The following is a 26797-nucleotide window of genomic DNA, read 5'->3' as shown; positions in this document are numbered from 1 at the left end:
TTGTGCCCAGTGACCCATTTTTGTGTTGTTTTTCAGATTTGTATATGGATTATTGTCCGTTTGGAAGAGCCAAACATGGCCCATTATAAGATTTCTAACAGAGTCAGTCACTAATGGATTTTTTTATCGGTTGGTATTTGATAGAATCCATGATGCCATGTGTCTAAACAAGATGTCCAGGACCTCCAGCAGAAATAAAGGCCCACAACATCAAAAATACAGCAGTATATTTCATTTTATACATGGGGTACTTTTTATCCTTGCAAACCCATCTTGAGTGTTTGCTGCTAAAAATTCTATTTTTTAGTTACATCTGACCATAGAAGCCAGTCCCATTTGAAGTTCCAGTCGTTTCTGACAACTGAATATGCTGGAGATTGGATTTTGGTGAAAGCATTTCTTGATTGCTTGCTTTTCTTGAAGCCCTCCCAAACAACATATAAAAACACACAAACACCTATATGGTGATGTATAGGTGCTGTTTGATGTTTTTTTTTTTAAAGGATTTCTGACCCCGAAACTCAACCTTTTTCTGCAATTCTCCAGCTTTGGCCACTCAAATTCTCCTCCTCACCGTGTATTAGGATGATATAGACACACGTCCTCTTCCAGGCAGATTCATAACAATTTCTGTTGATTGGAAATTCTTAATTATTGCTCTGATGGTGGAAATGGGAATTTTCACTGCTCTAGCTCTTTTCTTAAAGCCACTTCACTAATTTGTGAAGCTCAATTATCTTTTGCTGCACAACAGAAATATATTCTTTGGTTTTTCTCATTGTGATGGGTGATTAATTTGGAATTTGGGCTTTGTTTTCCCTCCTATTTATATTTCTGTGAAACAGGAAGCCATGGCTGGATAATTGGATGTTCATAACCATGCTGGTGTGCTCAAAATTGTGAATATGAATGGGAATATATTTCAAATATATTTTACTGATAAGAATTTCTAGGGGTACCAGTAATTGTGTCCAACATGTATTTGAGAAATTAAAAAAAAACATTTATTTCATAATGATATTTCCCCCCATTTTAAATTCTTATTCTCCAATGAATGCTTAGATTTTTGTGATTTAAAAAAAAAAAAAAAGATCAAAAGGATTAACAATGCATATTTATTTTCACAGCCTTCTTTCATCATATTTACCACGGGTACCAACAATTCTGACCACGTGTGTAGTAGGGGTGGGCGATATAGCCTCAAAATTATATCACGATATTTCAAGAATATTTGCAATATTGATATTTATGACGATATACAAACAATTATGGAATATGTGATTGCAGCTGGCAGGCAGCAGCATTTATTAGTGCAAACGCAATGAAGGGCATTCGAACTGTGAATCTATTGTCATAAGATGGCAGCAGCAGCAGCATTATAGTGCAGTAGTAGTGACCAGTGTTGGGCAAGTTCCTTTAAAAAAGTAATTAGTTATAGTTACTAGTTACTTCTCACAAATAGTAACTGAGTTAGTAACTAAGTTACATCACTATAAAAGTAACCAGGGAAAGTAACTATTGTGTTATCCTTTTTTTTTATTAAATGTTCAAATATGTCAAATAACTTGGATGCCTCCAATATTAAATGTTAAATGAATGATATGGACACTACATGGAATAAATTATTATTTTTAAACATTGTACACTAATACAAAACATCAATTTAAAAATACTTATTTAACACTGATAATTTTTGAACATTCTAGCAGACATACCAACAAAGCACAATTTAACTTAAAATTAATAAGTTGGTAAAATAATATTTTGTGGCCATTTTTGAGACCCCCTTCTAGAATCAGGCTTGCAAATAAATGCAGCCTTGCTGAGCAGAAGGTATTTAAAAAAAAAACATTAGAAAATATTAAAGATCCCAATTTGAACACTATACGTTCACTCATACACTGAAAAAAAACAATACGTAAGATTTATTAAATTTTTATTTTGCAAGTTTTTGCACACATCAATTTTAAGTAAAATGTAAGTATTGAATTCAGTAAAATCTACTTAACTAAGTTAGGTAAAATTAGCAAAGGAAATAAGTGTACAGTGTTGCATTGCTTTCATTGTTACCAACTGCTTTCAATTGAAAGTAGTTAAAACTGGTAGCTAAATGTCACTAGATGACATCATAATGCCAAATTGACTGGTCTATATAAAGATGAATAGAGATCAGTGGGCAAGATGAGAACTTAGATCAAGTTTGTCCAAGAAGTTGCTATATTTGTCCCTAAACTTTAAAAAAAAAAAGTCTCAAAAGGGGTGGGGAAGTCGCTAAATCTAGCTGCGAAATAGCTAAACCATTTTTATTTTTTAAACTACAAAATTGGCAAAACTGTAAGTAAATTTAACATGGCCAGTTGGAGTTTGATGAGCAATTTTTAATTAATTATTTTAAGTTAAATCTGCAATACTTAAATACACTTCTAAAATTTACTCAATTGATGTAGCACTGGGAATCAACCATTCTACTAAAGCATGTGATTCACTTACAAACATGAAAGTTAGCAAGTAAACAGCTTCTTATCCTTTTAAGATAATATGTCCACTCAAAAGAACTAATATTTAAATGAACACAGAGACCTCAATACTTGGCACACCATACACAATGACGGTGACAATCAGTGGATAGTGCTTGAGTATGAATGGGTCATTTTGAGTAGAAAATCAACTCCAGATGTCACAACACAGTAAGTTACTAAACCTAACAACAAAAGCAACCTCAAAAACAGTGAGAAATTTAACTTTTTTAATTATTCATGCCCTAGTGCATGATGGGAAAATGGGATCATAACGTTGATATTTGATTTTGATGGAGATTTTATTTTGACGGAAACCTGCAGAAAGTCCTCAGTGCTTCTTTTTGTTGACAGCAGCAGATTTATAATTTATTCTCATTACTAAATTGGGAAGGTGCACTTATCACATTGTCACATGCCTTGTAACAAATCATGAAAGTGTTACTGAGCAACCGATGAGTAACACACACACACACACACACACACACACATATATATACAGTATATATATATATATATATTCACACAAACATGACAATATATTTGCTCATATTAGGATACATATATTTTGCATACATGTTCACATATATATGTGACATTATACTGCATATATGTTAAATTATATGTGTAGCCAATATTTATATATTTACAAATATATAATTCCATATATGAAAGTATATTAAAATAAATATTTACCTTGAATTGTGTTCATATATTGCTAATAGATATTCCCATATAAATGTGACTACATGAGCACCATATATGTTGACATATATTTCCCAATATATAGAAAGCTGCAATTCCTGATGTATTGTTCAGTATATTGTAATATATTACCACAATGTATTATTCTATATAATTACCAATATACTGAAAATTCTTTAATATATTGATCGCTTATATATAATAAAATATATTTTCTTTCCATAAGGGTGAATTGCATCTTTAATCCTCTCTGATGAGAAAACTTGAGAATCCCAGCAGTGGGTATGGAGTTGTTCCTGGAGGCATCTGCCCAATACTGCTCTGCTTTCTTCGACTCTTCCACAGCAATAACAGCACCAAGCCAGCTGAGACAACGTATAATACATTTGTCAGTGTCATTGTTATATCCATCTTATATCCAAAATTCATCAAACTGACGACGTAGCAATAACAGGAATGAGGTGAAGACAGTGTCTGCTCTGGTGCAATGAAATGCTGTTATCTGTCTGTTAATATTTACAAAAATATTATACACGAATGCTATAAAGTCTATTGATGTTTGCAAGAAATTTCTGCTTTAGCCAAGCACACAAAGAAAGGTAAAGAAAATAGCGCAGTGTTCCACTGAGCTACAGGAATTAGTCTGAAAGCAGCTTTGGTATTATTAAATTAGCATGGTATGCATTATTAAAGAGTGTTAATGCAACAACTCAACAGTACAGGCTATTATACAGAGTAGCTGTATATATAATATAGCAATATGTTCTATCTGATACATTGTAGTAATATGACAGTCCAGCGCACTTGGAACGAGTTTGGACCTTTGCAGTTCTGAAAAAAAACCATTGGGGTCTACACGTTGGAGGAACTTCTAACTTGGAGCGTTTTTCCATTACAGTTTCTCGACAAAACAGGATTGTATTCATTACTTTATGGTAGATTTACATATCACCAGGGACATGCATAGAGTTCCTCAGAGGCAGGGGCTCAAATGTAAAATAGGGTCAATGTAAAAAAAATTACAGGTCAAATGTTTGGATACATTACTATTTCATATTTTTTCAAAAAGTCACTTATGGTCATCAAGCCTGAATTTATTTGCTCAAATTTTTTATATACTTTAAAATACATTTTATGCATTTTATTTATTATCAATGTTGGAAACCTGTGATACTTTTTTCAGGATTCTTTGATTAATAAAAAGTTTTAAAAAGCCAACATTTATTTAAAATATAACTTTTTGTTTTTTAAGAAATTAGTTTTCATCCACCAAAGCTTTGCTAAATTGATAGAAACAGTGATAGTAAAGATTTATATTGTTAGAAAACATCTCTATTTTTAATAAATGCTGTTCTTTTATTTTTTATTTATCAATGAACCCCCAAAAAGTATCACGGGTTCCAAAAAAATAAAATAAAATAAATAAATAAAAATAAGCATAACAACTGTTTCCAATATTGATAATAAATCAGCATATTAGAATGATTTCTGAAGGATCATGCACTGAAGACTGGAGTTATGATGCTGAAAATTCAGCTTTGCATCACAGAAATAAATTCGATTTTTAAGTATATTAAAATAGATAAACATTCTTTTAAATTGTAATAATATTTCACAATATTACAGTTTTTTTCTATATGTTTGATCCAATAAATGCAGGCTTGATGATCATAAGTCACTTTCATAATGCTGCATAATTGGTAGCATAATAAAGACCATTTCACCATGCAGCCTACACTTCACATAATAACTTGGGCTTCATTAACTATGGTAGTTGTAATTAAATCGACTGAAAGAACGATATGCATTTTGTTTTATTGACTACAATATCATTGCTATTTGTCTGAGAGGGGTACTTTTGAATAATTTTGAAAAAGGGCAGGGCTTGAGCACCAAAATCCCCCACCCCTGCACGTCCCTGCATATCACAAATATAATACGAATTTTTAGAGTTTTTTTTTTTTTTTAATTAAGATAACTGAAGGTTTGCTGTGCTTATAGAGACGCCAAAACAATCGATTTAACTGATTCTACTGACAGAAATTCCCTTCAAATGTAAAATGCCCACCCAACCATTAAAGTCATTGTATAAATTATCTATATATGGCATTCGTATTTAAAATGCTCAGGTGTGTTTTAACAACTGGAGGGCCTCAACTAGCAGGTTCTAGAATGAGCGTCAAGTTCGGTTGAGGAGATGCGGAGAGGAGAGTGGTCCAGCCGTGAGTCACCAGCGTGACGCAGGCAGAGAGAAGGACAAGGCGCAGCGCAGCATCCTCTCCATCCTCCATAGCACAAGAACGACTCACAAAAGAGTGGAAGAGAAATCGCGATTTTGAGGCTTGTTATCAGGTAAGATGGATATAATTTCTCTGTATCAAGTATCTGAAGCAGACCATCTTGTTTTTCCGCGTGAGAAAAACAGCCTGCTTGTTTTTCATGTGCTGCGTGATGGAGCGAGCGTCCATGTTTTCTTGTTGACACAGGACAAGACTGACATGCTTTTAAAGGGAAAACGACAACACATTGCGTCTGTTTTTATGTATTTAGACGCCAGATACAGATTTTAGATGATTGTGATTTATTCATAGACGATTTAATCAATAATATTGAGAGATATAAGACTGTGTCGATTTCATGAGTACGCCCCTTTTTTTGGTAGAAAGCACAGGAGTGAATTACAAATGAAATATTCAGCAGTCAAGCAGTTTAGATATCCTTTCAATTATATTAATCTTTTAAATAATATCATAACAGGCTTATGTAATAGTTTTATGCTGTTATCATTCCATTTTTTTAAATGAACGATTCAACTGTACACCGATATTAGCATAATTTGCAGTTTATATATACTTAACTTTTATTACATATTAATATGTGGTTGCATTTTATTGTCTCTTTGGTCTTTTTTCCATTATTGAAGTAGATAAAGCTTTGAATCTGATCTTAACCTTGCAGCCATTATGGAAATTTTAATTTCCAAGCATTTTCAAACAGGATTTGAATTCTGATTGAAGTGCCAGTTATCATTAAAGACACAAAATCTGTTACCATGTGGTCTATTTGTTTAATTGACATCTTTATAGTGAATAAACACCATCCTGTCTCCCACAGTCTGATGCAATAGAAGGACATTGAAAGCACTGCCACAAACAGCTAATGTGTGAGTTTATTCCAGAAGCAATTAAAAACCTTTGGAGGAATACATAATATATTATTAAAAAGAGCGAGTGATAATGGAGCTCATATTCACTTTGATCTTTGCTTTGATGATTATTATTCAGAACAGATCAGAATATCTAGGCATTTTGTGAAATAGGCAATAAGGAATCACAATAAAAGCTCAATAATATCTGATAAATTAATCATAGAAAATATGTTTTTACATAACAAAATGTAAACTCAGCGGAGGAGTAAAATCTATCATATAACATCATGATTAATGGGCTTTTGAAGGTACCCCATTAATAAGTATTTTGATTTGATTATATTTCAGTTGTAAATATAAAAATACTACATGTCATGGTCTGCTTTCTAAATATTTGGGATAACTTCCAAATGAATTTGATAAAACGGTTTACTGTAAGACATATACTGTAGTGCTGGGCTAAGTTTAGCATTCTCTGATTAATTCCCTGAATGTTATTTTGATGGCTGACTGAGCAGAATACAGTTACGGGCATCTGAGACATCAAAAGTAAATTGCAATGGCTTATAGTCAGCAGGGATCTCCAGTAAGATGGCGCAGTGGCATTGAAAGGTCCGGTCTCTCCTCTGTTTCAACAGACAGTGCTGGAAGCAGTGAGTCACTCATCCTCTCTGCCAGACCCCGTACTAAACTTAGAGCCTCGCTGGGAGGGATAACTGTGGCGTAGAGGTTCATGATCATACGTCTCATATCATGTTGTTTTTGAGCAGTGATCAAATGTAAAGAATATTGAGATTGTCAAAGAAGGATCAGTTCCTTTAGGGTGTGTTTACACTTGACAGGTTTGGTTTGATTAAAACGAACTCTGGTGCGTTTCATGGACGTTTCATTCCAAACTTTGGTAAGCACCTAATTTGAACCTGCTTTCAAATCTCTGGTGCAGTTTGATTGATATATGAGTGCAACATTGACCCAAGGCATCTAAATGAACCTGATGTGACCTGGTTGTATGTTGCACATTATAGGTCAGTACAGGCATCATGGCATTTTTTTTAATGCTTTACACATTTTATCAGCTGGTAAAAATACCACCATATGTACACATGCACACAGCATTGATTTGGATGTATGGTAAGTTCACAAAAAATACATCATAAAAGCTGTCCGATATGCCTTTTGTTTTGTGTCTTTAATGTTAGGTATTAAAAAATGACAGTGTGAATGCTAAGCAAAAAAAAGTATCATTTGGTGTGAACCAAGAGAACCAAACCAGTGTAATTTTTAGTGGACAAAATTATTCAAATCAAGAAGTAATTAATCAGTTGTCATTGCTGGGTTGATTTTCTTGTACACATTTTATGAGCACTGTTCTATCCAATGTCTATAAAAGTTATGAAATTGCACTCTGAATTTATATTTTTTAACTATGCATTTTCTTATGTACAGGCCCAATCACATAAGCAGAATGACTAAAGAGGAAACTTCTGAGGTGGAAGAGGCCCAGCCGGCCTCTGAGTTCATCAGCCCTGCTCATGAACCCTGCAAGAAACCCATAGTGCATCCATCTGCACAGGCTCCACTGCCCAAGGACTACGGTGGGTTCCTCATCCTAGAAGTCAGATCTACCCAAATATATTACAGAGAACAAGAAGAAATCCTGAGTTACAAGTTACTAAAATTCCACAGCATAATGTAGTGGTAATCTTTTTGGCTGTTGTAATAAATCCCTGTATTTACATCCTGAATTTTATTTGCTTCTATTATAGCGTTTACCTTCTTTGATCCAAATGATCCAGCCTGCATGGAGATTCTGACAGACCCTCGGACCACAATCCCAGAACTGTTCGCCATTATCCGCCAATGGGTTCCACAAGTTCAACACAAGATTGACATTATAGGCAATGAGGTAGTAAAGCTTTAAGTATTTCTTTGGAGTTGTCAGCAGTATAGACAGAAAACGTCCTAAATATGTAGGCTACTAAAAAAACGGATTTATTTTACTTAAAGAGATTCCAAAAATGTGAAAATTCTGTCATTAATTACTCACCCTCAGACGTTTTGATAAAATCCAAGAGCTTTCTGATTCTGCATAGACAGCAATGCAGCTACCACGTTCAAGGCCCAGAAAGGTAGTAAGGGCATCCTTAAAATAGTCCATTTGACATCAGTGGTTCAATATATTTAAATACATATACAAAATACTGTGTGGGAAAATGTATTTAAATACAAATAAATTATTTAGTATTTTGAAAATACACAAAATACATGTGAAATTGGCCATCCAGAGAAGTAACACTATTAAGGCCTGTTTACACCAAGAATGATAATTATAAGGATAATTATATTAGTATATTCTAAGTATACAATGCAGTTGTGTCATCTGTCACTTTAAATGCTCAAGCTCTTTAAAGCAAAAATGATTCCGATTGGCTGTCAATGTTTTTATTATTCATAATTTTTTGTGCTGTTATGGTTATAGTTGTGGTGTGCTATCACTTAGATTTAGGATGTACTCACAGTAGGGGATCTGGTCCGTGCTTGAGCATGATTGACCCCCAAAGTCTAGTTCATTTCACAAGTGTGATTGCTCTGTACCGTGTCCAGTGCGGTTCGTTTAACCCTGCCCTGGGCCGCTTGAAGAGGTGGCTCGGGTGCGGTACACATGTAGTGTGATCGCTAACCTCGCTGGAGCATGGAACAGTTAATGTACTATTTTTGTATGTGCTATTGTTATCATTATGACAGCAAAAATCTTTATCACTTCTTGGATATCACACTTTTCAATTAATTTAATTTGAGTACATTTAGATTTAGAATGGGTCTGGCTCTCATCTTATTGATGAACATGTAATGTAGTTTGCGAGTAAAGCTGCAAATTTCATCCAATTTTTTCTTCGTGCTAAGTGCTAATCTGAATGGTGTTCCATTTTAAGTACAACCGGCCATGACATCCTCACCTTAACTTATGCTGCCTTCACAGGCAATCGGTTTTTATTCATTTGTTTTTTTTGTAAATATGAGTTTTCTAGTTGGAAATTGGACTTGATTGCCTTTGTCATATTTTCTACTGGGAAACCCTGAGATAATTTTTAGACCCAAGTTTCTGAGTTGTGCAGGCCATAAACATGGTGGAGGGGAATACAGTTGCTCCTGGGACAGGTGCTTTTTTTTTTTATCCCACAAAAGCAAGATCACCTTGTTTTAATGTTAAAATCATGCACACCATAGTGCAATAACCATTTTAAGCATTTTGTATGTTTTATATACAGCAAAACAGCATGTATTTGACTGAAAATCCAGAATCATCAACAAGTTAACTATATAGATAGCTCTGTGAATGTTTATATGGTTGTCAACGAATGGGATGCTACATTTTATTCAAAATGAAAAACCTTAAATATCTACAATTTTGGTTTTAATAAGATTTTCCCAGGAAACCTGGCATCCTCCACGATTCCTGTTCTTTCCAACAGCACTTGAATGCGACAAGCTTGTAATCAGACTTCTGAAATTCTGAAAACTTGTTTATCCAATTCTAGATGGCGTCATACAGCTGCAGCTCACATGAATTAAACGGCATGTCCGAACTAGTTGACACAGGAAATCGGCAGTCTAATATTGATTGGCAAAAAGTATTTTATGTATTTTGAAAATACAAAAATACTTAGATTAAATGTATTTAAATACAAAATACATTCGATTTTTTTCAATGGTATTTAAAAAAAAAAAAAATAAATAGTATTACATGTATTTGAAAAACTGCCCATCCCTGGCTACGAGAATACTTTTTGTTTGCAATGGGTGAACTATTCCTTTAATGAATGAAGACAGTGAACCATGAATAAATGCCATTTGTAGAGACATATTGAGTTTCTATTCAGCTGCTGGTATTATTGTGCAATACGATCTATTGATAAACTGATGATAGAGTCTGGTTTCTAATCCATGGGTTGTGTTTAAACTTGTTGAAGACTTTTGTCCTCTTCACTCTTTTTTTTTACCAAATGTTTCTCAGCTTTCTTGTTTCATCTTTTTTTTTTTTTTCATTTACACACTGAAGTGCAAAGTATAGATGCTTAGAATGAGATGTTATATTGCCACGCAGAAATACTGCACAGTCAGTCACATTTGCCTTAAGCGCTATATTAACTTTTATATTAACTTTTGCCAAAGTGATTAGATTGCAGTACACAGGATAATAAATATCAGCCGACTGAAGTAATTTTAGACATGTTGTACTGAGAAAGAGTCACAATGTTCATTTACACATTTTTTATTCAAAATGACTAACATTAATTGAAGTCTTTGTAAGCACTTGTAAACATGTTCATATGCACACTATTGAGTGTGGTCTGTAAAGATGTATGGGTAATGGATAAGGAGGTGTCTTGCTGTTGATAGGTGTCCCTAGAGGAACTGGAGCTGCAGGGATTGATGGCAGTGGTAATAAGCCTCCTACATTTGACTGATCTCTTCACTGAGTCCTGCCCTAAATCAGCTCCACCTGTCAGGTCTCGGTGAAGAAGAACTCTCACTGATCACCAGTATTTGGCCTTGTGGGTCTTACTTGTGATGTGTAACCAAAGTAAAGGTTTTCATAAGTTCAGAAGGTTCACAACCTTCCTAACAAGACTAGCTTAAACCAGCCTTGTACCTGTTTTATGCTGGTTTCACTGGTGTCAGAGAAAAACCAGAAAACCACATTTTAAGTTGTATTTTTCTGCAGAGAAATCACATGTAGAGGATTAAAAATCGTGAAGATTTTTAAAACATAATTTGGGATAGATGGAATTTTTCATATTTTTTACTTACAAATCTTTTCGATGTCTTTTGGTATGTAAATGGACATGTGCTAATTTTCAATAATACTGCACTCTGTTCAGTGGGATTCTTGCATATAAGCTCCAAGTTTTCCACAAAATGGCTGCTATATGTTAAGAAAATGTGACGTTAAAGATGACTCAGCAATAAGGCTTCTTTCTATCACATATCATCAATATTGATTGGCTTCATTTTTCAACATTAGAGTGCATCTCACTAATATGGCTCTCATCCAGATTTGAAAGTGGCCATTTGCTTTTGAAAAGCTTCATCTACTCAAGACCGTAATTGCCTGCAAGTCTGCATTAGTTATTAATTGGCTTCCAGTTGCATGAAAATTCATCATATGTTGATCAACTCTGTCACTTTCAGATATTAAAGCGAGGTTGCCATGTCAATGACCGTGACGGCCTGACGGATATGACACTTCTCCACTACTGCTGCAAAGCAGGAGCTCACGGAGTGGGTGAGTGACACCGGAGTTGATGGTTGGAAGTCTTTGCCATGACTTGCCTTGCAATCCACAATCCAAATCTGACATTTCTCTGTAATTGAGGTTATTAAAGTTGAACGGCTTCTAATTCTAAATCCTTTAATAGCTCTAACCTTGCTGTGCATTTCACACTTGCCGACATTATAAAAGCAAATCTAGCCTGCAGCATGTGATGGTTGCTATAGTTAACAATGTGTTTTCCTTTCAGGTGATCCTGAGGCAGCGCTCCGGCTGTCCAATCAGCTGATAGCTCTGGGAGCTGATGTGAGTCTGCGCAGTCGTTGGACCAACATGAACGCCCTCCATTATGCAGCTTACTTCGATGTGCCAGAACTGATTCGCATTTTACTCAAAGCCTCCAAGCCTAAAGGTGAATTTCAAAAGCAAACAGTATTTTTATTCGTGACGGCATCTGAACTTTTCTGTAAGGCAGATGCTTTTTGAAACAATCTAGCTACATTCCCCCCTTCCATGTAAAGCACTTTGATTACCCAGAAAAGTGCTATATAAATGTAACAAATTATTATTATTATTATTATTCTCACACACAAGCTGAGGTAGAAAATGCAAAGTAGTTTAGTCATTTAGAACATGTTAAGTATCATGCACAAGCAAATGATGAAGTGGCTAATGAGTATTTGGCATTTCATTACATTTTCCAATAATAAAGCAGGGTGTCCTTCAATAAATCTGTTGCTCTTCTCTCCACACAGTGCTCAACTCCACCTGCAGTGACTTTTATCATGGTACAGCCCTGCACATTGCCGCCTCCAACCTCTGTCTCGGTGCTGTCAAGTGTCTGCTGGAGCATGGAGCCAATCCTGCAGTCAGAGTGAGCATGATGATTTATACTTCACTTGAGTTAATCAGCCTAATTGGCTTTGCTATAAATCCACTCCGTTCATTTTGAATGAATGTTTCAGACGTCTTCATTGGTCTGTTTTCAGAATACTCTCATTAGTAGCCAGATCATTTTAAATGGACACACTGTATAGAAGAAGTAAGATTCACAAATATATTCTACCATTCAAAAGTTTGGGGTTGGTAAGATTTACAATAATACAGTATTTACATAATACAGTATAATAATGTTGTGAAATATTATTACAATTTAAATATCTTTTTTCTATTTGAATATATTTTGAAATGTCATTTATTCCTGTGATGGCAAAGCTAAATTTCCAGGAGTCATTACTCCAGTCCACAATGTCACATGATCAGAAATCATTCTGATATGCTGAATTGCAATTTCATAACTTTCATAGACATCGATATGCTGAATTGGGGAAACATCAATGTTAAAAACAATGTTGCTGCCTAATATTTATTTTGTGGAAATTTTTTTGGGATTCTATGATGAATAGAAAGTTCAAAAGAACAGCATTTATTTTAAATAAAAATCATTTGTAACATTATAAATGTCTTTACTGTTACTTTTGATCAAATTTATGCATCCTTGTTGAATATAAGTATTCATTTCTTTAAAGTTTTTTGACCCCACTTTTTGATAACTTATTGATACCAAACTGTTGAATAGTAGTGTATATTTACAAAAAAAAAATTAAAAACTGAACTTTGACTCAGTAGGCAATGTAATCTCATAATTATAAATAGTGTCCTGGTTGGACTATCACTAAGATATAAACTCTGCATGTTACAGAATGATAAGGGTCAAGACCCTGCTGAGGTTGTTCCTGACCCCATGGACATGAGTCTGGATAAAGCTGAGGCCGCCATGGTGGCTAAAGAGCTGAAACAGTTGTTGCTGGACGCAGTGCCGCTCAGCTGTAACCTGCCCCGCGCAACCCTGCCCAACTATGACAACATCCCTGGCAACCTCATGCTCTCGTCTCTGGGCCTCAAACTAGGGGACCGTGTGGTGCTGGACGACACAAAGGTGAGATTAGCAGAGTCTTTGTGTTTAAAGGCTTTGGGGAATGGACGCAGTGTCAGAAGGACCTAAGAGAAGATAGAATATACAGTATAAATAAAACACAATGCCTGTTTTCTGCAGACTGGTACCCTCCGTTTCTGCGGCACCACTGAGTTTGCTAGTGGGCAGTGGGTTGGTATTGAGCTGGACGAGACGGAGGGCAAGAACGACGGGAGTGTGGGTGGGATCCGCTATTTTATCTGCCCCCCAAAACAAGGTGTGTTCTCTTCATTTCTGTATTCTAAAAGTCATTTTATAATTATTGAAATGACAAAAGATCTGATCACATTATTTGGATGAAATAATCTAATTTCTAGAGTTTAATATTTGGTGTACACTTCCATTCTTCAGGCATCTTCGCCCCTGTGTCAAAAATCAGCAAAGCTCTTGAGCAGACCCCCTCTTCAGTCACCTCCACCCCAAAAACCCCTCGCATGGATTTGTCTCGTGTAACCGGCAAGATTAAAAAAGAGAAAAAAGAGAAAGATCGTGAAAAGAGTGAGTGATAACATCTATATATCTAACAACTATTTTATATGTGTGATTTGAATTCTGTGTTGTTCAGTGTTCATCTTCTGTTACGTTGTCATCAAATCAGTGTTTAGACCCAAGTTTCTTTGTGACCACTTAAAATAAGCCTGTTATGTTTACCAAGGCTGCATTTATTTGATTAACAGTAACATTAACACGCTATGGAATCGCCCTAACCTTCCACTCCATTACAGTGCCTCTGAATATTACCAGTAATATTATTACAATTCAAAAGAACTGTTTTCAATTTGAATTTATTATAAAATGTCATTAATTGTTTTAATAACAAAGCTGATTTTTTAGCAGCCATTAATAGTCTTCAGTGACACATGATCCTTCAGAAATTATTCTAATATTCTGAATTAAAATAGAAAACAATTCCTTTAAATTGTAATAATATTTCACTATATTACAGTTTTGTACTGTATTTTTGATCGAATATAAGCAGCCTTGGTGAGCTTGAAAGACTAGTGTATATCTGAAGTTTGTCATCTGAGTTGCACATTTGATTTGCTTCTCCACCAGCTCCTAGAAAGAAGTCTTTACCCGGGGTCAGTTTGGATCCTGATGGAGTCAATGTTGAGGTTGGGGATCAGGTGTTGGTGGCAGGCCAAAAGCAAGGGATTGTCCGCTTTTTTGGCAAGACAGACTTTGCTCCTGGTATGTCTATGCGAAAGTCTGAGATAATGGTATAATATAATGATATGAGAATAATCATGACATGATGATTAATTGCTATTCCCTTATAATTCATATGAAATCACAAATAAGTACAATAATGTGCAGTAAGTATTTATAATTTTGTGTGTGTGGATTCTTGTGATCAGGATATTGGTTTGGTGTGGAGTTGGAGCAGCCCACTGGAAAGCATGATGGCAGTGTATTTGGAGTGCGTTACTTCCACTGTCTGCCCAAATATGGGGTTTTTGCACCACCATCTCGTGTTCAGAGGTAAAATCTTCAACATGTACCAGTAAAAAAAAAGTTTTACAGATACACAACTTGGGTTACAGTAAATTGGGATACGTTTTACTGCTTTGGTTATAGAATATGAGCACACCATGCCTTTCATTTAGCTTTTATTACTGAATAGCAAACACATTTGCAGTATTTTTTCACTGTTTATGAAGGGATAACAAAAAAGTACAATGTTAGGGGTTGAGGCCTAATTAAATGTGCTAAAATAACATCTATGCTATGAAGTCTTTGTAAAACCAACCAAAATATTTAAATCATTTTGTTGTTCAGATGAATTTTCCCAAAAACAACAATATAATTTGATCTTTTCATTATTTTAATCAGAATTGCAGGGCCCAAAGATCCTCAGGGTGATGGGACACTAGTGAAGAAAGTCCACCAGGTGACTAGTAAGTACAACGATAAAACCATGTTCTTCTTAAAATGTTTCTTGATTGGAAAATGTGTTTTTTCTTTGCCTGTTTTTAAAGCAAAACTGCTTCACAACCAGAGTGTGTGCATTTGTATAAATAAACAACATTAGTTCACAGTTAGCGCTCCATCTTGTGTGTATCTTGTTGGTTAGGAATACACTGACACCAACTGTACATAATATGTAATAGCATTAACAATAAGTACTTTTCCCACCTGAAGTTTAACATTCAGCTGGATGATTGCTTGTAGCAAAGAACAGAAATATATCAAATGTATTATACAATATGTATAATACAATATGAATGAACAACACAGTCCCACATGGCAGCCTCAGTTGCGTGGTTATAATATTTGTCTGTGTTCATCCTCTACAGTGTCCCAGCCGAAGCGTAATTTTAATGCGATGCGTTCTCCAAAAGACATAACATCTGAAAGTTCCATATCCAGGTGTGCTTGTGTCCCATAAATAACACATTTTTGGCTGCAGCTGTGAATTTATAATGTATCCTGTGATGCAAGATTAAACAGCATTTTACATCTGTTTCTGTTATAGCAGGTTGCTGTTCTGTTGCTGGTTTCCCTGGATGCTCCGTGCAGAGATGCAGTCCTAAATCCACCGGTTACATCTTTAATTCTATCTCCCCCTCTTTTTCTGTTCCTCAAGATAAAATCTCGCCCACTCTGTGTACTTCCATTATTCATATGTGCTTCTCTCTGTGAACTACCCAGACTGCTGTCCCGCCCCTTTGACGGCAACTCAATAGCAAAAAAATAGTGCCTTGTCTCAAGTAACTAACGTCCTGCATTCCGATGATTGAATTATAGACAAACAATCTTTTATGAAATCAAAATAAGGGAAAATCATTCCTACTAAAAGCCATTCATATATATCTATCTGCTCGGGGTTTTTTTGCTAAACCACTGTGGGTAGATTATTGGCAGTATTCAAGCTTGATAATACAGTCATAATCCACAAACAACTAGGCTTGTATGTCTATTTTAATTTGTAAAGGTGCTTTTTTTGTTTTGTTTGTAAACATGCTGCTGTATTATGTACCTTTGCTGTCTTACTTTATAGTATTTTATAGCATACAGACTTGGTTTCCTAAGTTTCAAATGCCTTTAAGTGAACTAGTAGGTGACTTATTATTAGTAAACATAAAATAGTTCATTGTAACTGTAGTCTGAAAATATTGATGCTGCCAATGTAAAAAAGAAGAGGTTTTTACAATTGGAGCCCAATGCTTTTTCATCTACAGAGAAACTGTAAGCATATAGCTTAAAATATATTAATATGTTGCATGAAATAAGCAGGCATGGCCACGTTTTTAGGTCATAAACTGAACTCTGAAATGAGGTGAGAGGCCTGCTTTAGATATTATAAGCTAATAAATCACATTTAATTTAATTAAAATCAACCAAAGCGCAAGCTCCATGATATAGCAAAATCGAAATAATCTCTTACTTCAAAATAATGGACTGTTAAGAACCACATCAGTAATGCAACTCTTGAGAGGAGGCATGTTCATTCTTGACCTTTCATAAAAACAAGGTGACAATAAGCATTTGTTTATTTTATAAACACAAATAACCATAAGAATCACAATCATGTTTCTCTCACCAAAAAAAAATTTTATTAAACTAATTATAGTTCATCTATTATAGTTTAAAGTGAAGTACAGTTTATATTTTAACATAAATCCTCATCTATCATCTACAGTTTACTGTATAAAAGATGTTAGGCCAGACTACCTATTCCTTCTCTCTGAGTTTTCACTCGGATCAGTTTTGTAAATGCTGTTCTTTAAAATCCTGAATGTGAAAACAGTATGTGCTTATGATATCGTAATCAAGTGTGTGGGTAATAACAGCAGTATTTACTCTGTGTCAACATGCTATATGAATATGGATAAAAACTCTTGTCTACTTTATTACCACCTATGGAAGCACAGCATGAGTAAAAGTGTCTGTCCCTAATAGATGACCTGGGATCAATTAACAATAGGTGAAATCACTACAGTGATCCCAGAGCGGACAGATAAGGAGAGAATAAAAAACAACAGCTTGGCTTGTGCACTCTCCTTTCTTGTGAACACTTGGTCAACTGCACTGATTTACAAAAAAAGAGCAACTTGCAAAACTGAAAACGAACTGCTTGAGCCGGTTTGAACAGCTTTTGATTTCCTCAGTCTCCATGCCATCATTTCATTAAAGAACTGCATCTGTGTGGTAGGTTTAGCAGTAACACTGTAGTGAGTAGAATAGTGCATCTTCTGATGGAGTGCAAAGGTCAGCTCACAACAAACCTGAAATTGTGCATTATCATTTTGTGACTTATAGAGTACAGTATATGGTGACTTAAAGTTGTAGAAAGCTGTTATTAACCTTAATTTCAGGACAAGTCACATTCTGTTTTTTTGATGCCAAAAGGAGAGTAAAAGTATGACTGTACATTGACTATTTGATAAGTATCTCGCACTGACTGGCTCACCCTCCACGCTTTCAGAGAGTTTCAATGTGACATGGCATCTAACATTGTCAGCAAAGCTTTCTGTCATTTTCTATCCTGTTGTGTAATTGGTTCATTTGTAAACATTTATTCGTCTGAGAAAATATATATTTTAATAATTTCACAAGGTACTTTTTTAACGTCCTGTGCTTTGTGTTTTCGTGTTAACTATACTCTGTAAATCAGATTAATGTGGATGAATTCGGTTTTGGATTTGATGGACAATGTAACTGTACTGCATGCTGTGTATACATTTGCAGGTTTCTTTTTCCTACAGTATATCAGCATGAAAAATCTTATTAAGTGAAACTCTATCCTGACTATGGATATGTGACTAATAAAGATTAGTGTTTTATACTTAGTTTGACTGTATTGTTTTGATTGATTATACAATTCATCATCTATTAGGCCTATCTATTGGGAGTGTAAATGTAGGCTACATGTGTTTCGATATGCATATGAAATATCCGAAGCCCGTCTCTGCTACTGAATAATTAAAAAATAAAGGTAATTGCAACATTTTTTCTCAGGATTGCCTGATACAAACTCGCAATTCTGACGGCGCAAATGAGATGGGATTTTGTTCAAATATTTTGCTTGTAAAAGTGTAAGCACTTCAAATTACAACAGCACCATAATTCAAATATGAACAAGTAACGAAACCCAAGTTTATTTCGCTGAGAAAAGTTTTTAGGTTATTCGTATAAAATGTAAACTGTAAACAAAAGTGTACTTTTAAAAACAATGTTTAAAAGCCATTGATCTGTGTTGATAACCCATAATTCAGTCATAAATTAATCTGATTCAGGATGATTCTCTTTTGTCGGGGCAGGTTGTCTGTCTCTTTCTACGCGCACGTCGATTCTTGAACCAAACCTAAAATAAAATATATATATATATACATTTTAGTCATTTCATTTTCAGAGAGTCCTATAGGCCTAAACTTTAGAAATGACGTTAAAAATAATTAAAAAGGATTTTAGTATGAAATATTATTAGGCTACAGATAAAGAGCGCTTACCCGCACAGTCTCCTCGCTGAGGCCGGTGTTTTTGGCTAACTCCGCCCGGGTGTCGGCGCTCGGGTAGTCGGTGATTGCGAAGAGCCGCTCGAGCGTCTCCGTCTGGTTCTCGGTGAAAACTGTTCGGATTCGACTGCGCTGTGTCTGAGCCACGGTTTGGTTGCAGTGATTCTCAGCTGTATCACAACCTGAAGGTAGTTTAAAAAATAAATAAATTATAAGCACAAAAATGAATTCATTTTTTTAACAAACAAACATAACAAAATGAAGAAAAAAAGAAAGAAAGAAAGAAAAAGAAAGAAAGATGCATACCTGATAAGGCAAAAGGCCACGGTTGAGCTGCATAGTAATGTGAATTAAAAGGCGGTTGATAATAGGAGACTGGAACACAGCAGCTGTACATTTCTGCATTCCATGATGGAGATGGAAAGTTCATCATCAGTGCTGCATGATCACCATGACCTCTAGGTCCATCCTGGTAGAGCAGGTCCGGTTTAGCCAAGGGCCCTGTGAAATCCTGTGAAGATGTGGGATGATCAAGTCCAGGTGATTCTGCTGTTTGTTTGCTGGCTTCTCCCAAGATGTAATCAATAGAGAAGTTTGAAAATGTCTGAGTTGCCATGTTCAAGAAGGGTCTTACAGAAGCTGCTGTGACCGTGTCTCTTCTCTTGCTTTCTCAATAATGACATGGAGCTGGGGAGTTGTATTTGTACCCCATGTATTGTTTTAACTGAGGTATTAATGTATTTAATATTGGCCAATTAACGCTTCTTTGTAAAGGTGGAAGTCAAAGGAAATTAACTTTTGAAGATCCACCTTGAAGATCCTTAAATCCTTTTTTAACCTGGCAATTGAAATTCACCTGTGATGATACTTATGAATTATTGATCACACTTCAATATAAATTAGTGGCCTGTATCAGATTATTGATTTTATACAGTTTACTGTAATTATAGAAATAGTTTAATATGTTTAATATAAAGTAGTAGGCCTATGATAAAAAATGTCAATTTTGTTTATTATAATACATTTTAATATGTTTTACTTAAAGGTCCTTTTTAAATTGTGTTTTATTTAAATTGTAGGCTATTTTGTTTTGATATAGCCTACTAAATAAATAAACAAATAATCATTAAAAAACCATGGAAAAGCATATGGATTTTTTTTTTTCAGATTTATATAAAATTAAAATTTTATATGAAATTATAATCTTATTTGGGCATTAAAATTATACTGGATAAAATGTTATAGTTTATATTGAACGAAGTTTATCATTATATGTTTGCAGAATAAAGCAATAACTTTGATGACACTTGTTCAAAGGGACACGCAGAGCTTTTCAAAGAGGTCAAAAGTGCTTTGATTTGTTCCTTCTTTAATGTCCATTTTCATTTGTTTCATTTGTGTTCAATAGGCTACTTTAATTTATGCTATTAAACGAAACTTGGTGTTCATAATGAAAACTGAATTACACCAGTCACAAACCTTTTATATTGACTGAAACATATCTATAATAAATAGGTGAATAAATGTCGCCATCTTGCGGTATTATTAAGGAAGTTTGATGAAACAAACTAACAAGGCCTAAATAAATAAATAAATGCCTTACAATAATTAAAACAAGTTTTTAAAAAAATAATATAAATAATATCTTTACTCCCTTTTAATACCCATTAACTGCACTGTTTTACGATTACATACCAAGATAACTTTGATTCCATGTAAACAATAATAAAATAAATACAGTCTTTCAGACAGCATAAAGAAAACATTGCATTATCATATTATTACTAAAATAAAAAGGCCAGGATAGAGGAATTATTCAAAAACCTTCAGTGTTACATATGTGCTGCATGCCGAACAATCAGGGTTAACTCAAGATTAAATGATCATGCTATTTTAAAGCACAAGCCACAGCTGTAGCTTAGAGACGTCACGAGCGGTTAGTTGGTTTTGACTGAGAGAGTGTGTATTTTACAAACCAGAAGATTCTCCCAATATAACTCAGCTTACATCATTAACATTCGATTCTTTTTAAGCTACTTGGGTTTACAAAGAATTCACATGAAAATCCCACTGAGCGGATATTGGTTTTGTCTCTTTTCCAAATGAGATCATTTGATAATCTGCAAGGCCCACACAGCACATACTATACACAGAAAATGAGAATTCTGCATGTCCTTTATTGTACTGAGGATTTTTGATGAATTAAAAATAAAGTTACTATTATGAACTTCAATGCCCTGGGATATCCCTATCTGGATGGAATAGATCAGTTACAGGGATTTTGTTTCAAGAATCTGTGAATGAGTAGCCTATGAGATCTTTACGTATGAAAGGTTCTTGGCCTTTCCATTCAGATCATAACAACTTGTAAGCTCTGTTTGATACATGAAGGACTTTCATTTAAAAAGACATCAAAAGAGGGATTACTATTTCAACATCAGGATAAAAGAGCATATAGGCCTACATATTTAATCAGTCAGTATCTTTCACAAAATTAGTCACACAACAAAAGTATAGAAACTCACACTAAACAAACCTCATTTGCATGATAAAGGCAGCAATCTGATTCAGAGCATTGAACTGAATCATATGGTTGACCCATATTCAGTTCTGCATATGTTTAAAGAGAACATCCAGTTTGGTTGTAAACATCCATCTGTACAGCCAGGATTTACACAGTGCCACTGACAAGCATTGATATGATCTGGGCCAATAGGCAATTAACAAATGCATGACCTCCTCCAAGCAGAGCTGGATGTTCATTGAGAACTCCCAACTATTCAGCTCTGCCAAATCAAACTGATCTGGGGATGAAATTAAAGCTCCAGTGAGTTAGATGTGCATCCCAAAAACACAAAAGGCAATTCATCCAAAGCATAGACAAACGAGGGTGGCTTTGAAGGTTACTTGCTGGCTTTTCTCAATGGGGTGCACTTACTACAATCAAACGATTTATGATCAAAGGTAAGACGTTGTTGTAGAATATTTGGGCCACAACAGTTGTACTGTAATCTGAGAAATAGACCTGGCAGATGGTGTTTGGATTTAAGATTAGCTGAGTCATTCTTTACTGAGGAAATAAGACCTGATGGTGTCTTTTGCATAAACTGCATCTGGAAAAACGAGTTCAGGTAGCTTTGGTCTGAAGAACAAATGTTTACTTATTAAGTTACATACTAGACCATGTTATTGCAGCGTCTAGAGGAATAGTTCACCCAAAAATGAATATTATAGCTGAAAATGTACTCATCCTCTCAAATGGAACAGATTTGGATAAATTTAGGATTACACTTGCTCAGTGAGTGCATGGGTGCCATCAGAATGAGTCCAAACAAGCAGTTCACTCATTTTCAGTGTGTGTCTGTAAGAAATCACTCAACTGTCATTTCTGGCCGAGTCCATAATCCATAGTAACACATCCATATGAACAAATATATTTGTTTAGAACTGTTTTAGATTGTTTATGCTTATTAGTGGTGCTTGATCTGTGCATATTTCTCTCTTTGATTCATACAAGACAACGTTTTCACTGGAGAAGGCAATATTATGGATTTTAAGAAACAATGTTTGAAGTTAAAAACGTCTTGATGGATTTGTTTCTTAGATATACCCAGCATTTCACTTCACAAGACTTTATTTGATGGACTGGAGTTGTGATGTTGTGATGATGATTTTGATGTTTTTTTATTAGTTGTTTGAACTCTCATTCTGACGGCACCCATTTACTTCAGAGGATCAATTTGTGAGCAAGTGATGTACTGCTAAATCTCTCCAAATCTGTTCCGATAAAGAAACAAACTCATCTACATCCTGGATGGCCTGAGGGTGAGTAAATGTTTAGAAAATCTTCATTTTTGGGTTGAACTCTTCCTTAAAAAACATCTAGCGAGTCCGTTTGCACTGTACTTTTATTCCTCCGGTGCCTGAGAGTGACAGCCAGCTGAACTACTGTATTAGAGGCCATGCTTCTTCTTGACTGTTCCAGATGGCTGGAAAAGCAACTCGTATCTCATCCCAAGAAACTGTGTCTGCATCAGGTCAGCTTGATTTGTTACCCCGCTACAAAACAATTAGAATTATGAACTGTGTGTCACGAATTCAGTCAAGCATCTGAAGGTCAACTTTTATATTAGTTATATAACAGAGTTAAAGGTTATCCCAAGAAAATTATCCCATTTTTAGGTTATCTGAATCAGGGGTTTGTCCAGAGCCCCTCAAAAGCGGTGCTAGAAAATTTGTCCACTGAAATTGTGATAGAGAAAAAATTCTGTGTATTTTAAAAAATAAAAATCTAAATTTTCTCATCACTGCTATCTTGCTCTGTATTGCACATAAAAAATAAATAAAAAAAAACTGCTATGTATTGTGAAAAATGCTATATATACACATTTGAATTTAAAATGTTTCTTATACATTATAATAATATATTTTAGACAACTATTAGTTCTATGTTTAAGCCAGGATATTCAGGATATTATAATAGGATATTCAGTTTGTTCTAGAGTCGCTTACGATAATAATCTTTCTCTAGAGGGCTGCGTTATTACTGTTTATTTTGAGTCTATTAATCATCTCTGCAACCCGGTTCTTCTGACTGAACATGCTCAGCAGGCTGTGGAGGCCACAGTCTCTTTGCTGGTTGAAACAGAGTGGTGACCTAATTTCATCTGCTTTGGCTTGTGAGCTAGCAAACGCGAACAAAGCTTCTGGTGTCCTTTGAAACCCCTCCAAATAAGACATCTTATTTTAGCACACTCATTTTACACGCTTTGAGGTTTAGAGTACTGCAATGAAAGGAAGATATTGACAAAGACCTAGATCAAAGGATGAAGATGAATGTGTTAAATGACCAGAAGAGGGAGACATTCTATTAGAAGACTTGCATCTGGATGACGGCATTACATAATTACAATAACATTGAATGAGTCATTGGAAGAATGGAGATAATTTATGCAAACTGACAGAATTGTGTCATACTTTCTGTTTGTAAGGCTGATGCTGTCTGCAGGAAGGCAGAAACCATTTAAACACAGCCAGAGGTGAATATTAATATATAATTGCAAAAAAGCTTTGAAAGTGAGGTCACAGGCAGAAACTTAAAAAGAGGGTAATTAAATAGAGATATATAAATATAAAATATATTTTAAACCACCACATATATAGAAAGGTTTCATTACACAGACAAAAAGATCAAGCCTACTTCAAAATATCTTCTGTTGGAACAACATGATGATTGTGAGCAAATGATGACGGCATTTTCATTCTGGGGTGAACTGTCCCTTTAAATCATTGCTCTTGGTTTATAATGAAGCTAATGACCTTTTCACCTTTCAATCTCAATAGACACATATCTATTGTTTTCTGCTCATGCAAATTCGGGGGCTGCATAAATAAAGCAAGTAAATGCACTCCACTGCATAATTACACTGTGTTATATTCATAATTACCAGAGTGACCGATTCATTCTGACGTGAGCGATGAGTGGGGAGGGGTCCAGTGATTCAGAGTTATGAACATATGCGAGAGCTGTACCTCCTTACTGGGTGAGGAAAGAGACAAATGTGACTGTATGAGTGAACACGGGGTACATGAGTGAAGGTTGGCCGGCGGTTCGGTGTACCCTGGTGTATTAGAACCGTCTGCTCACACATGCTCTTCAAGGGGGCTAAATGGTGTCCTGCCAAGTTCATATCTAGCAGTTGTCAGACAGCAGAGACTGGATTGGCCCCTTATGGGACCTTTTTCTTTGTTTCCCCGTAATCAACAAAGGGTCTCCTATGGGAGATCTGCCTGTTAATATACAGTGAGCTAATCCATCCCTCCAATACAACATACATTCACACTGCAGTTTCCTAGTCAGTATGTATTGAGCAGCTTATTCTGAAAGAATAAAAATTATTTAATGCCTCCTGTAAAGGGCATAAATAAATGCTCACCAGTCAACCATGTTATCTTTACTTGGATTTTAATACATTTTTCAATATTTCCAGGTTATAAAGTACTTTTTCAGGTTGCCCTGAAATTAACCATGCTATGGATGCATTTGAATATACACATGATATTGAACACTGCATCATCACACATGCAGACGTTTGCACTTTCAAATAATAAAAAATACCACTTACAACCCAAAATTCTACCTACAGGCCTATATGTTTCATGAAAAGTTTCAGAATACAAAAATCCTGATTAGAAAAATATGCATACTACATTAATTGCAAACTTTACAACAATTTTTTAATGTAGCCTACTTTATCTGGTCTTAATATGGAGTGTATTACAAAGTATTTTACAAAGATAACAACATCATATTTTGTTTCCGTAAATAAATATCCGTGTTTGAAGTCACGCATAAGAGCCATAAATGTGAGTAGGAGGAGCGTGTACTCCTATGGATAAAATATGGAATATGTTAAGGAATATAAGTGGAAAAAGAAAGAAGTCAACTCTAATATCAGTTTTAATTGAAGAAGATAAAGTTGCAGTAATAGATATAAATAAAGCAAACATGTTAGGTGAGGTTTTAGAAAGAGCACATGGAATAGAATTGGGAGAAGAATATGAGTTAAGGAAAAGGGAAATTTTAGATAAAAATCCAGATATAATGAAGAAAAGAAATAACAAAAATAGCTGTATGGATACAGAGTTTACACTTACAGAACTGAAAGCAGCATTAAAAAAATGTGCCAGTACTGCTCCTGAGGATGATAGGGTAAGTTATAAAATGATAAAGCATTTGTCAGATAGTATATTATTAATGATACTTGAGTTATATAATAAAATTTGGATGGAAGGAATTATTCCAAAAATATGGAAGAAAGCTGTAGTAATCCCTATTTTAAAGCCAGGTAAAAATCCAACAAATCCAGGAAGTTATCGTCCAATTGCTCTGACTTCAAACTTATGTAAATTAATGGAAAATATTATAGTTCATAGACTAACATTTGATCTGGAGAAAAAGAGTAAATTAAGTAAGTATCAATGTGGATTTAGAGGTAAAAGATCAACAATGGATGCATTAATCAAGGTCAGTAATGAAGTAGAGAAGGCAGTAACTATGAAATTATGGCAGTAGTGTATTTTGATATAGAAAAAGCATATGACACGGTATGGAGAGAAGAGTTGTTAATTAAAGCATCAAGGATAGAAATAGATGAGAAAATGTATAATTGGTTATCTCATTTTTTGTATGAAAGAACATTTGTAGTACAAGTGGGAGCGTGTCAGTCATCAATTTATAAGGCAGAAAATGGTATTCCTCAAGGGAGTATTATAAGTCCAATTCTTTTTAATATTATGATCAATGATATTTTTGACAATTTAGGATATGGTGTGGGACGTGCATTGTATGCCGATGATGGGGCTATTTGGAAGAGAGGTCGAAATACAAAACAAGTGATTTCAAGTGTGCAAACAGCTATTAGAAAGGTAGAAGAATGGAGTATAGAATGGAGTTTTAAAATGTCAACTAGTAAATCATGTTATATGATATTCAGTAGGAAAAAAGAAGATTATAAGGATATTGAATTATTATTGTATGGAAAACCTTTAGAACAAGTTAAAAAATTTAAATATTTAGGAATGTGGTTGGATGGGAGATATACCTGGTAAAAGCATGTTGAGGAAATAGATAAAAAATGCCGGAGGATCTTAAATATGATGAGGGCAATAGCTGGGAAAGAATGGGGAGCAGAAAGAGACTCAATGCTAACTATATATCAA

At 34.8% G+C, this 26797-nt stretch overlaps 2 protein-coding genes across 2 annotated transcripts; one reads left to right on the top strand and one right to left on the bottom strand.

Moving 5' to 3' along the window:
- The first annotated feature begins 5341 nt into the window (after positions 1-5341).
- LOC306853909 (CAP-Gly domain-containing linker protein 3-like) lies at positions 5342-18410 on the top strand. The gene is made up of 14 exons (XM_079391601.1): positions 5342-5573; positions 7816-7964; positions 8136-8275; positions 11563-11656; positions 11892-12053; positions 12397-12515; positions 13344-13580; positions 13698-13833; positions 13968-14114; positions 14673-14807; positions 14975-15098; positions 15450-15514; positions 15914-15986; positions 16093-18410. The coding sequence occupies exons 2-14, from the start codon at positions 7835-7837 to the stop codon at positions 16148-16150; spliced, it is 1620 nt and encodes a 539-aa protein (XP_079247727.1). The 5' UTR covers positions 5342-5573; positions 7816-7834; the 3' UTR covers positions 16151-18410.
- A 442-nt stretch (positions 18411-18852) lies between these two features.
- On the bottom strand, positions 18853-19691 carry LOC306853807 (uncharacterized protein; the record flags this gene model as incomplete). The annotated part of the gene is made up of 3 exons (XM_079391459.1): positions 18853-18924; positions 19070-19257; positions 19382-19691. The coding sequence occupies 3 exons, from the start codon at positions 19689-19691 to the stop codon at positions 18853-18855; spliced, it is 570 nt and encodes a 189-aa protein (XP_079247585.1).
- Between the last annotated feature and the right edge of the window lie 7106 nt (positions 19692-26797).

The sequence above is a fragment of the Barbus barbus genome (genome assembly GCF_936440315.1).
Source record: "Barbus barbus genome assembly, chromosome: 34".
NCBI classification, from domain to species: domain Eukaryota; kingdom Metazoa; phylum Chordata; class Actinopteri; order Cypriniformes; family Cyprinidae; genus Barbus; species Barbus barbus.
Note: the sequence above shows the minus strand (reverse complement) of the source record. Positions and strands in the feature narration are given on the sequence as shown.

What these genes read in the sequence shown, in the direction of transcription:
- LOC306853909 (XM_079391601.1), top strand. Translation starts at nt 7,835, where the DNA reads ATGACTAAAGAGGAAACTTCTGAGGTGGAAGAGGCCCAGCCGGCCTCT. An exon ending in CAAGACAGACTTTGCTCCTG is followed by an intron (nt 14,808 to 14,974) that starts GTATGTCTATGC and finishes TCTTGTGATCAG; the next exon opens with GATATTGGTTTGGTGTGGAG. An exon ending in GAAAGTCCACCAGGTGACTA is followed by an intron (nt 15,515 to 15,913) that starts GTAAGTACAACG and finishes CATCCTCTACAG; the next exon opens with TGTCCCAGCCGAAGCGTAAT.